At 43.0% G+C, this 13,676-nt stretch overlaps 1 protein-coding gene across 1 annotated transcript in view; it reads right to left on the bottom strand.

Moving 5' to 3' along the window:
• The window catches only part of LOC126262586 (uncharacterized), a 90,056-nt gene that overhangs the window by 59,307 nt on the left and 17,073 nt on the right, over nucleotides 1-13,676 (bottom strand). The window contains exon 2 of the mRNA XM_049959323.1: nucleotides 4,266-4,843. Coding sequence (XP_049815280.1) covers nucleotides 4,266-4,817 — 552 coding nt within the window. The 5' untranslated portion in view covers nucleotides 4,818-4,843. The remainder of the gene's footprint in view (nucleotides 1-4,265; nucleotides 4,844-13,676) is intronic.

The raw sequence follows: 13,676 nt of genomic DNA, 5'->3' as shown, positions 1-13,676 counted from the left end.
GGAATCTTCTCACGAAATTAAATTCGCCGGCCGAAGTGGCCGTGCGGTTAAAGGCGCTGCAGTCTGGAACCGCAAGACCGCTACGGTCGCAGGTTCGAATCCTGCCTCGGGCATGGATGTTTGTGATGTCCTTAGGTTAGGTAGGTTGAACTAGTTCTAAGTTCTAGGGGACTAATGACCTCAGCAGTTGAGTCCCATAGTGCTCAGAGCCATTTTTTGAAATTAAATTCACAATCTTTATCCTCCGAATGCGAAAATATTTTGTTGACACCGACCTACCTAGGGAGAAACGATCATCATGGTAAAATAAGGGAAATCAGAGGTCATGCGGAACGACATAAGTGTTCGTCATTTCCGCGCGCTATACGAGATTGGAATAATAGAGAATTGTGAAGGTGGTTAGATGAACTCTCTGCCAGGCAATTAAATGTGATTTGCGGAGTGTCCACGTAGATGTAGATGTAGAAGAAGTCTGCTAGCTTGTTGATATACAGAATATCCATTAATAAATCAATAGTACTGGTTAAAAACAGTCTTGGTTGCAATTTTGGTTTTTCATTTTTCAACCACGCGTTTCGCCTTATTTAGGCATCTTCATGTTATCTTAATTTGGTATTTCTTAGAAGAATCCTTTATTCAGTGTAGCCAAAGGGCATCGTCTAATTATCAGGCCAACATCGCCTTCGTTAAACTCAGTAAAAACTGTCCTCCTGTGACCGAGGACGCGTTATGCAGATCTTGGTGTCACTCTCGTCCACCTGAAAAGTTTTACTGAGTTTAACGATGGCGATGTTGGCCTGATATATTAGACGATGCCCTTTGGCTACACTGACTAAAGGATTCTTCTAAGAAATGCCAAATTAAGATCACATGAAGATGCCTAAATAAGGCGAAACGCGTCTTTGAAAAATAAAAAAATAAAATTGCAACCAAGACTGTATTTAACCAATACTGTTACACTGTATTTAACCAATACTGTTACACACTGGTTTGCTGTATGCCACATATGCATTGGAAGAATTTCTAATAAATCAATACTTCAATATACAATGTGCAGCCGATATTTTTATAGGCCAGTATGTCGATATTTCTTCCGTCGGTATGTCGATATATCGATAATTTTCTTCACTAAAATTCGAGAGCCGACAGTATTTTTTTAAAAATATAGATATATCGGAATCCTGATAATTTAAAAAAATGTCGTCAGTCCTAGTGTTAACACAGGTTCCGGCAAATCACAGTTAAGCTCTGTCGGGTTTGGTTCGCACTTGGATGGGTCACCTTCAGGGTCTGCCAGGCGCTGTTGGCCAGCGGGATGCACTCAGCCATTGTGAAGCCAATAGGAGAGCGACTTGACTGTGTAAACGCTCCGTTCACGAAAACTGACAAAGGCCGGGAGAGCGTTGTGCTGACCGTATTCACACCCCGTGACGCATATCGGCCGAGGATGACACGGCGGTCGGTCCGTGCCGTTGGGATTTACGAGGCCTGTTCGGGCGGGGTCTAATAGATATCCGCCTACCTTTGATCCCACAGTGTGAGATACACTTTAACGCTGTACAGCATTTGGATTTTTAGTAAGTAATTATTTGACGACTCTTTAATCTTAATGTATAAATACATGTATTTTCTCACTAGGCGAGAAAGAAAGGTGAGCTACTAACGCGGTCACTATGCGCTGTAGGATCTGGATATTTAATTTCTGGCAAATAAGCACCGTAGATTATTAAACAGTAATTTAATTAGTATGCTGGGCGGACGTTACAACGGCTGTTTAATTAGAAACGGTTGGTTTGGTCAGTATTTTGCTGACATACACAATACACATACCTGGAGTGGTGGAGGTTAGGCAGATTGAAAGAAAGCGTGCCGGACCTGTCGATCCAAAAAATTTTCAGGGAGAAATGTTTAGGTTAATCCGTGTTCGGATCGACAACGAAACTAAATGCTATTTTTCGCGCCGTGAGCGCTACCGGCCGTTTTAAGCGATCGTCCTCAGCACACTGGCCCAATTCTTGTCCGAATTTTGAGCGAAGCAACTTTTAACTCTCTGTCAGAAACAACCGCAGTAGTACCTGCAGTAGGCAACGAATCAGGTAATCACCTACAGCAGCGTTATTCACTACTCTCGATAAGGTTGTCGTTCGGTTTCATTGCTAGGGTCATCGGATGAATCCAAATTACTTGAAATTAAAGGTGCTAGATGATCCTAATACCATCTCTAGTTTATTTTTAACATTGTTGAACCTTACTGCCCCCAATGTTTCAGTTATATGCCAGGAACAATCACACATCCCTGTGTCCGCAGCTCGTGGTCCAGTGGCTAGTGTTGCTGCCTCTTTATCACGGGGTCGCGGGTTTGACTCCCGGCTGGGTTGGGGATTTTCTCTGCCCGGGGACTGGGTGTTTGTGTTGTCCTCATCATTTCATCATCATCATTCGCGATAGTGGCTAGAGTGGCTAGACTGGACTGTGAAAAAAATTGGACTGTGTAAAAACTAGGATTTTGTACTGGCGCTGATGACTGCACAGTTGAGCGCCCCACAAACCAAACATCATCATCACACCACCCAGTAGGAGATACATTTTGGTAATTTAACCATTAGGGATCCTCGGGTTTTATTTCTCTGCTACAGGGACAGGTGTTCATACCGGAAAGCTAAAGGCCCAGAACTTCAGTAAATATCAAAATTGGTGTCAACAGTTAGGCTGAAGAATAACCAGCACCCACTCAGAGGCGGAGTTACTGAACAGATCCACGTAACATTCAAATGTATATCGTGCACTCTTTTTGGGACGCAATATATTCTGCAAACTATTTGCAGGTTTTGCAATACCGTATCACTGAACAAAATTATGTCACGTGCTTTCGATGATCGCGTCTCAGTTGAGTTGCTGAACAGGAAATTTAGGTTCTTGATATAAGTTAAGTTTTGTTTATTCAAATGATCTCACGCTCTCGTCATTAACAAACAAACACACTGATGGCGCAAGTCCTTTGAGCTCTCAGGAAGACAAGTCGCGACATAACTAGGTGCAAGAATAATTTCTAGCTGACAAACCATTCTGCACTGGTAGATGAATGAGCGTTAAAGAAGTAATGAGTGTATCAGGCAAAAGATTTTTCGATGCGTTACATGCCTTTGCTTTTAGTAGACCTATGTCATTGGATGCATTTAAATCACGGATAATCAACCGTAAGCTTTCTTAGGGCGCTGGCACCTAGAGAAAGCTCGCTTAAGTTCCATAGCGCAGCAGCTAAACCACTTTCTGCTTCATTCTCTTACAGTGAAAGTTATCCGTCACTGCTGTTGAGGTACTGAAACCCCCATGTACAATGAACGTTGCAGTTACGACGAAGATCGTGCTCATTCCGAGACTTCTGAAGAACTGAGCAGCTTGCTTGAATGACGACGCCTCTGCGTTTAACTAACGTGTTCTGTGGGCGGGAAGAGCACTCTTGAAGCTCAAAATAAAAGAAGGCAATGGTTTGTCTTTTATTTTCGACTCATCAGTGAAACTATACATCATATCTGGCCACTGCAATTGCATGGCTTTCGTGAACAGCTTTATTCAAGTTTGATGAGCAAGGTGGATGACGCACGAAGTATTTATCCTAGAAAAAGCAATTTGAGGAGTGGATAACAAGGAAACTTTCCTGTTAAGCAGGGGTTACTACTCCAGAGCTTTTTATTGTAATTGAAATACGACAGACGGTCTAAACAACTACTAATTTGTAAACAATTGCGGGGGGGGGGGGGTGAGGGGGCTACATAGTTCGGATTCTTCCCACAGTAAATTAATCCATCAGGGACTGGCGTCGAAAAAGGAAAGTAATTTCTGCTGCATTCGAGGCAAAACCACAGATCTGGTTTAGAGAAACAGCACCGATCCGGAGTCCAACACAACGTTAATACGCTTCATCTAATTTGGCGAGTGCTAGTTTGAATGCCACTGAGGGTAACGACAGTAGCTAAGCCTGATTGACCTGATTGAAACAGCATATGCCAGACAGAGTCGTCACTTGATATTATCATAGTTGAAGTTGTGGAGGTAAAACGCGTTTTAAACAACGTGTGGTTCCACATTATGGAATCGAAGGGTATTACGTACTGAATCATGTTACAGTTACGTAGATGCGTATATGGGCAAGAACTTCTTATGGACGCGAACGTCGTGTACTTACTACCAGTAGATGAATCTGACAACATAATAAGTAATCTAACTATAACAGCTAAGCACAAACAATACATCAATATGTTTACCTTTCTGGCTGGTTCTGCTGCAGGTGTTCTGCCCCACTGAAGCTCCACTTTGTCTCCGTAGCCACCAATGTAGATGCCGTTGACAGGGTAGCAGAACTTTCCTTCCGGTAGTTCATTAAATGTCAAGTAATCATCCCATGATGAATAAACACGACAATTAGTATCTACGAATTTCCACAAGGTTTTCGTGAGCACTATTCTGAACACAGGGTACTGCAGCACCTGCTTCTCCCATTCCACAAAGACAAATATAATGGCCATATCAAGTTGATTTCTGTGTCTTGTCTTCTCCTTGTTTACGTCTCTTATTGATTCCACGACATCCTTGATAGTATCGTACTTTTTGTCACTGTACCCAGTGTGGGCATTCTTACATTTCGATTCTTCGTCTGGTACCCCGTATATGGCGTAACCCACTTTCCTTCGCAGTATCAACAGTCCGCTGCTGGTATTGGGTTCATACGCGCAGACGTCACCCAGCAGTTCGTAATATCGCTGCTGGTCTTCGGTTGGATCCCTGCTCCACCAACAGCCCGTTGTCCGCAATGCCATCTGCAGGAAATTTCTGTAATGTTTATCTGTAAGAAGACAATATCAGACAATCAGTATATTCGTAATTTCACTCAGCATTACAAGGTATCCAAAAATTAACGCTAAATGACACAAATCATCATTTTCTCGTTACTATGAACGTAATAACACTCTTGGCGGGTGACGCAACCCGTGAGGATAGTGTCGTAGGTAGTCGACTGAAATTATTCGGAAAAATAACTACCTAAGTAAATGGCCAGGGAGGGAGGTAAAACAGTGACGTAGGTTCAAAAATGGCTCTGAGCACTATGGGACTTAACTTCTGAGGTCATCAGTCCCCTAGAACTTAGAACTACTTAAACATAACTGCCCTAAAGACTCCACACACATCCATATCCGAGGCAGGATTCGAACCTGCGACCGTAGCGTTGTTTGCCCTATGCTGCATCTGCTTCTTATGCTCACATGACTCTAGAAACAGGTCTATGCTGCCACAGCCCGAGTTCAGTGGTCTACTGGTAATATCCAAAAGCAGTTACTTGCGCGTACTTTGACCTGGTACTGGATACTGTTGGCCACCGAAAGTGACTTTCGGAACAGAGTAACAGTGAACTTAGGTGGTGAAGGCGGTGCAAAGCTAGAAAACACCACACGGCGTAGCAAGGTGTAGCTGTTATTATTAGTGAACCATTGCGCGATCAATAGGTTGCGCCACCGTCTAGTAGAATATCTTCGCAGTAGGGGTGTGTGGTTCGCGGAGAGATGGGAGCCGAAAGGAGTGACAGTGTTGTAAGTAGGCTGTTTAGGTTTTAATGTTGGTAACGCCACGTAGCGCTCTATATGAAAATCACTGACTGTGCTGTGTGAAGGCTGTGGTTGGTTTGCATTGTTGGAGTATACGCTATTGTAGTGTTGGGCAGTTGGATGTGAACAGCGCGTAGCGTTGCGCAGTTGGAGGTGAGCCGCCAGCAGTGGTGGATGTGGGGAGAGAGATGGCGGAGTTTTGAGAGCGGATGATCTGGACGTGTGTCTATCAGAGATAGTAAATTTGTAAGACTGGATGCCATGAACTGATATATATATTATGACTTTTGAACACTATTAAGGTAAATACATTTTTTGTTCTCTATCAAAATCTTTCATTTGCTAAGTATGCCTATCAGTAGTTAGTGACTTCAGTAGTTAGAATCTTTTATTTAGCTGGCAGTATTGGCGCTCGCTGCATTGCAGTGATTCGAGTAACGAAGATTTTTGTGAGGTAAGTGATTCATTAAAGGTATAGGTTATTGTTAGTCAGGGCCAGTCTTTTGTAGGGATTGTTGAAAGTCAGATTGCGTTCCGCTAAAAATATTGTTTGTCAGTTTAGTGTTGATCGGAATAAGTAAAGTGAGAAATGTCTGAGTACGTTCAGTTCTGCTTAGTTGTTTGAAAATCAAATAATGTAAGAGGTTTATCAGCACAGTAATTGACTAAATTTTTCTAAGGGGACGTTTCATAGTGGGAACTATAAGGTGACACAGTTCGCTCTGGGTGTAGCGGCCGAGTTGGAACCAGGAGGCGAGACGAGTAGTGTGCCGGCAATTTATGGCTGGTGCAAGTTCGGCAGTTAACAGTCACTGGCTCTGAGCGTAGCAGTGGTACCAGCAAGAGACACTCTGGCCGGTTCCTGGATTGCGAATCATTCGGCCTTCGTTTGCGGCGGGCTGCAAACCTCAGGACGTGTGGTGCGCTTACAGAGGGAAGGAACGGGTTGTGTGTTCCGACTGAAGGCGGACGGCAGACCGCCGCTGTGTTGAAGTCGTCCGTCGGCTCCACGCTGGCCTTCCTCGATCGTTGTACGGATATGTCTGGTAAGCTTCCGATTTGGGTTATCGAGTGCGAGTGAGCCGAGCATCGGCAGTAACCGTAGCTGTAATTGCCGTTTCCTGTACCAGTACTACGACTGTTTAGTTCAGTAGTTGTCTGGTTGTCTGTTCGAGGTTTGCCGTCGCTTATGTCTCTAGGCAGTTAAGTTGTGTGTGCTCTCCTATTAAACTACTTATAACACTACCGTCTGCTACTGCTACACCATAACTTCGAAGCTGGAGGCAGGTAGTGAACTAAAACAATCTTAAAGCAATTATGGTATAACGCAACAGAACAGTGTTACCCTCTGAGAGGAATTTTGCTAGGTTGACCGTGTTGTACCTAACGGAAATGGCTTATCGGAAATGAAAGTCAGAATTACGTAAATATTCGAACAGTAGCAAACAATATTTTTGCCTAGCTATGCTGTTTAAAGAATAACGAAAACGGTCGCCAGCCTAATTAGGCATGAGAAAGATTAACGTTCTCGTTTAAGAAAGTAATTATGAGTAACTTTAACGGATAAACATAACCTATACTTGGTCACACGCGAGTGCAAAAAACTCTGACACATACGTATGTTTACGGTAAGATTGAAGCTAGCAGCTAGAGCAGCACAAACTATTTGCAAACATATAACAGATACAGAAACACTCTATTACTTTCAGGACTTGTTGAAACTGAATGGTCTTTATAACGTTACTATTACTATTCACTGCAGAATCATTAATTGGATATAGGTTAAGTCTCTCTCAGTTAAATATTTCACTATTTAAAATGAAAATTAATTGAAATCCACTAACAGGTTGCTTCTCACTATCATTTGAATAAAGAAATTATGGTTTCATAATTAATGGTCTTTCCGTTAGTTGGTACCGAGCATTAACACAATAGACAAACTGTGGATCCTGTTATACTATTAATATGCACTTCTAATACACAAGAGAGACAAACACTTAGCAAACATGAGTATATAACGTTTCACAACTGCAGTTTACCACTTTTACTACAGTGTGAGACAAAATTAACATATATGTAAGATACTGACTCGCCTTCTGCGATTTACAACAGGCAGTAATGTGATCATTTACTAAGCAAAACTTTATAAGCCTCAGTCTCAAGAACTTTTAATTTGAAGTTGGCAACAACACATTAATAAGCAGTTTTACTAGGAAAATCCTTTTCAGCAAGCATCATTAACTTTAACTCACTCTCTTGCCACATTAACTTTAACTTCCTTTTTTTACTATGTTCAAGAGGCATCAATTAGAAAAACACTGGGCTTTAACGTTCTTTCAGTAAGGACAGTCGGAAATCACTTTAGTTCAAACGGAGAGGAACCTGAGAGGTGTTATGATAAGGAGAAAAATCAAGGTAGGTACATAAATTCAGTTATAAATTACCTTATATTTGAGCACACTAACACATCCATTAAGCTGAGCTTTCACTGTACATTACTATAGTGCTCCATTACAGTGATTGCGCAATGAGGTGGCGATTGCATGTTGGTAGGTGGAATTGCAGGTACAATTGCTGGACTCTGTCATTTCTCTGTGGCGATGAAAGATACAAATTCCAGAATACTTCCAGATATTTATCCATCCATCCGAGGCATTGGAAAGTAGCAGAAAAAGCCTCTCTCGGGACCAGCACAATATGCAACTGTTACATGGCAGTTCACAGTTAGGTAGCTCCTCCCCGACTCGTAGCTCGTCCCCGACTGACTCTTGTTCCACCTTTTCTACCTAGGCCAACCACAATTTGCGCGCGCTACTAAGTTCCGTAAAGGCGATGCAGTCTGGAACCGCAAGACCGCTACGGTCGCAGGTTCGAATCCTGCCTCGGGCATGGATGTTTGTGATGTCCTTAGGTTAATTAGGTTTAACTAGTTCTAAGTTCTAGGGGACTAATGACCTCAGCAGTTGAGTCCCATAGTGCTCAGAGCCATTTGAGCCAAAACAGAACATTAACACATATTGACATTTCTACCAAAAATTATTCACACAAAATTACAATTATATACAGTATGTTTTGTTCCCTCCAAATGGGACAAAGAATTTAAATGACAGATACACTACTTTGCATACAATCAAATCATGACATCAAAGCTTTAACAAAGGAAGGAGTATACAGTTTTGTGTTATCAATTCAATCAATATTTACAGAAGCTCAACGATGTAACATTAAACCAAAGCAAAAGGCAAAATAAATCAGTACAGCATTAGAGCCATGGTGTTACACACTGAATTCGTTTTTTTTTTATTTAAAGCTCCAATCTTAGTGTTATTTGCCAGATTTTGTCTCAATTTCCTGGTTGGCTGCTGTAAGCCATCGGATTTGTGGCGGCGCGCGTTTCAAGTCTCACGTCTTGCATGTACCATTACCGGAGCGCACAATTTCATCTGTCGTGTTATTGGGCGTTCATACTATCAAGTTTAAACATGTTTTTGTTTTTTTTGTAAAGATGGGGCCTCTCGATCATTAAGTCTCGTTTGTTACTGCTCCAATGTTATTCCAAAGGTTATGTAGTATCTGCTGCTAGTCATGGATTCGTCAGCCAGCCGAACGCATTATATTGGCCACTGTATCTCTATATTTCTAGAGATGGTTGCGGGACTCGGCTGTTCGATACAGGCCGTCAAATGAAACACCTTTCAGCCGTTTAGTTTCCAGACTTGTTTTATTTGGCTGCCAGTTTCAGCGTCTCACTGCGTCATCTTCAGGCCACTGGACGACTTGTAGGAAGAATCCACCTCGGTTCTGATCAAAACAGGGGCCAGAAATACTGGTATTAGTAGATTTTTGCTACAGTGATCACTTGAACCTTCACCTGCCGACTCTTAAGATGATGGCAGACCATGGTTGAAGTGACCGCTACAGCAAAAATCTGTTAATACCATTGTTTCTGGCCCCTGTTTTGATCAGAACCGAGGTGGATTCTTCCTACAAGTCGGTCAGGGGCCTGAAGATGGCGTAGTAAGACGCTGAAACTGGCAGCCAAATAAAACAAGTTTGGAAACTAAAGGGCTGAAAGATGTTTAATTTGACACCCCGCATTAAACTGGGGTCTTGTGTTCCGCTTCGCGTGGCTTTTGCTTGTTTACCCTCATCCACGCGGCGGGAGATTTGTACAATTTGTGGTTGGCAGTCGAACTTCCTGCTCGCTAAGTGTTTTAGGAACCAGATTCAGATTTGGTCAGCTTACTAGTTTCGTTGATTTGATTCCATTTACACACTGAAAGAAGATTTACTTGGTTTTCTTGTTGTTGCTGTAATTTTGACTGTCATGCGGGGCATTTGGTTTATTTAGAGGTCCGGCCCAAATCCTGTACTCAAAACTGTATTTCTCCGTTAATTAGGAAACCATCTGCGTTTTTTTTTTTTTTTTTTTTTTTGTGTGACTTGTGGACCAGGCGTGGGCTCGACCGAACGGTCAGAGTTCAAATGTGTGTGAAATCTTATGAGACTTAACTGCTAAGGTCATCAGTCCCTAAGCTTACACACTACTTAACCTAAATTATCCTAGGGACAAACACACACACCCATGCCCGAGGGAGGACTCGAACCTCCACCGGGATCAGCCGCACAGTCCATGACTGCAGCGCCAGAGACCGCTCGGCTAATCCCGCGCGGCGAACGGCCAGTTGTGTGCATTCGGTCCTGCACCACTTAATCTTTCCGAGTCCACTAAGCCTTGACAAGACAGGTTTTTATAGCAAGTCTACGTATTTATTTGGGTCTCATAGCAATCCTACTTCATCTCTCCTTCTTTTCTTATTTATAGTACGTGTATATTGTTTTAGTGTTAACCGGCTAATCTGCCAATTGAGTAATTCCTAGACGTATTTACTTAAAAGTCCAAAGGAACTTGGTATCGTAATGAGAATAACACAGGCACTGCAGTATCGTATTTATCTGCCGATAACGGCCAAGCGACTTTCAAATACAACGCCTGACCAGTAGAGGAATACACGTAGTGAATGTACGAGCACACGTCGTAGATGCGTCGTTGGCGACATTGGGTCTGGCAGTGAGTCATGCACGGATAGCGGAATGGTAGGGCGACCTCTCGCAACAAGCGGGATATCCGGGTTCAAGTCCCGGTGCAGCACAAATTTTCATTGTCGGCATTCCATTCCACAGCTAATGGTTGTCCTTATTCGCAATTGTGAATTCATGTAATGTATTTCATAAGAGCTGTAGCCACCGCAATGCCTGTTCCTTACGTCATACATTCATGTGTTAAGGAACTTGGCGTCGTAATCAGAATAATACGGGCACTGCAATATCGTACATTCGAATAATGCCAAAATAAGTAATTTCTGCGCATGAAATGTTAGAAAATGTGAAAAAGTTTTGGATATACATGCGGACGTCACAAGCGGAAGATAAAAAAATAAAGAAACTACACTAGTGGCAATTAAAATTGCTACACCAAGAAGAAATGCAGATGATAAACAGGTATTCATTGGACAAATATATTATACTAGGACTGACATGTGATTACATTTTCACATAATTCGGGTGCATAGATCCTGAGAAATCAGTACCCAGAACAACCACCTCTGGCCGTAATAACGGCATTGATACGCCTGGGCATTGAGTCAAACAGAGCTTGGATGGCGTGTACAAGTGCAACTGCTCATGCAGCTTCAACACGATACCACAGGTCATTAAGAGTAGTGACTGACGTATTGTGACGAGCCAGTTGCTCGGCCACTATTGACCAGAGGTTTTCAGTTGGTGAGAGATCTGGAGAATGTGCTGGCCAGGGCAGCAGTCGAACATTTTCTGTATCCAGAAAGACCCGTACAGGACCTGCAACATGCGGTCGTGCATTATGCTGCTGAAATGTAGGGTTTCGCAGGGATCGAATGAAGGGTAGAGATACGGGTCATAACACATCTGAAATGTAACGTCCACTGTTCAAAGTGCCGTCAATGCAAACAAGAGGTGAACGAGAAGTGTAACCAATGCCACCCTATACCATCACGCTGGGTGATACGCCAGTATGGCGATGACGAATACACGCTTCCCATGTGTGTTCACTACGACGTCACCAAACACGGATGCGACCATCGTGATGCTGTAAGCAGAAACTGGATTCATCCGAAAAAATGACGTTTTGCCATTCGTGCACCCAGGTTCGTCGTTGAGTACACCCTCTCAGGCGCTCCTGTCTGTGATGCAGCGTCAAGGGTAACCGCAGCCATGGTCTCCGAGCTGATAGTCTATGCTGCTGCAAACTTTGTCCAACTGTTCGTGCAGATGGTTGTTGTCTTGCTAACGTCCTCATCTGTTGATCAGGGATCGAAACGTGTCTGCACGATCCGTTACAGCCATGCGGATAAGATGCCTGTCATCTCCACTGCTAGTGATACGAGGCCATTGGGATCCAGCACGGCGTTCCGTATTACCCTCCTGAACCCACTGATTCCATATTCTGCTAACAGTCATTGGATCTCGACCGATGCGAGCAGCAGTGTCGCGATACGATAAACCGCCATCGCGATAGGCTACAATCCGACCTTTGTCAAAGTCGGAAACGTGATGGTACGCATTTCTCCTCCTTACACGAGGCATCACAACAACGTTTCACCAGGCAACGCCGGGCAACTGCTGTTTGTGTATGAGAAATCGGTTGGAAACTTTCCTCACATCAGCACGTTGTAGGTGTCGCCACCGGCGTCAACGTTGTGTGAATGCACTGAAAAGGTAATCATTAGCATATCACAGCATCTTCTTCCTGTCGGTTAAATTTCGCTGTAGCACGTCATCTTCGTGGTGTAGCAATTGTAATGGGCAGTAGAGTATATGAGGATATTGAACGGATAATTCAGTACGTAAATGGGGATGGAAATCAGTCATGGGAGTCTGGAATGCAGTTGGAGGGGAAGAGTAGAAGGAAGGGTTACAGGAGAATGTGGGCTCGGTAGAAGAGAAAAGAGGGAAGAAAAAGTTCACCAATAAATATCAGTAATACCGAATACTCCTTCAAGAATCACAAGAAGAGCAGGTGTACTTGGAAACAGCCAGGAGATGGGGGAGATTTCAGTTAGATTTACATCATTGTCAGGCGGAGATTTCAAGAGCTGATATTGGATTTTAAGGCATACACAGGAGCATACAGGTCACAATGTAGTGGTGATGAAGCATAGGCCGAAGTTTAAGAGATTAGTCAGCAAGAATCAGTGTCCAGAGAAGTGGAATACGTAAATACTAAGAAGTGAAGAAGTACATTTGAAGCTCTTTCAGGCTGTAGACACTGCGATCATGAAGAGCTCAGTAGGCAGAACAGATGAAGAAGAATGGACATCTCCAAAGAGAGAAATCACAGCAGTTGGATAGAACACAGTAGATACAAGGAAGACAGCTGCAAATAAATCATGGATAACATATGAAATACTTCAGATGATAAATCATGGATAACATATGAAATACTTCAGATGATCGCGGAAACAAGGTAGAACAAAAATATCCAGGGAAATTGAGGAATACAGAAATACACATCACTTAGGAGCGAAATAAATAGGGAAAGCAGGGAATCTAAGGCAAAGAGGTTTCGTGTAAAATATGGGGAAACTGAAAAAGAAATGATTATCGATAGACAGATTCAGCATATAGGAAAGTCAAAACAACCTTCGGTGAAATTACAAGCAAGGGCAGTAACAGCAAGAGTTCAGTGGGAATTGCATTGTTAAATGCAGAAGAGAGGGCGGATAGGTGGATAGACTACACTGACGGCCTCTGCGAGGCGGAAGATTTTTCTGATAATGTGATAAAAGAAGAACTGTAGTCGTCAGGGAAGACATAGGGGATCCAGTATTAGAATCAGAATTTAGAATATCTTTGGAAGACTTCAGATCAAATACGGCAGAAGGGATAGATAACATTCGACTGGAATATCTAAAATCATTGGCGGACGTGGCAGCAAAACGACTACTCGGTTTGCTGTGTAGAATGTATGAGACTGGCGATATACCATTTAACTTTCGGAAAAACATCATTCACACAATTCCGAAGACGGAAAGAGAG

This window comes from Schistocerca nitens, chromosome 6, assembly GCF_023898315.1.
Source record: "Schistocerca nitens isolate TAMUIC-IGC-003100 chromosome 6, iqSchNite1.1, whole genome shotgun sequence".
In the NCBI taxonomy this organism is placed as follows: domain Eukaryota; kingdom Metazoa; phylum Arthropoda; class Insecta; order Orthoptera; family Acrididae; genus Schistocerca; species Schistocerca nitens.
The sequence above is the reverse complement of the archived record's forward strand: the minus strand, read 5'-3'. Positions and strand labels throughout refer to the sequence as shown.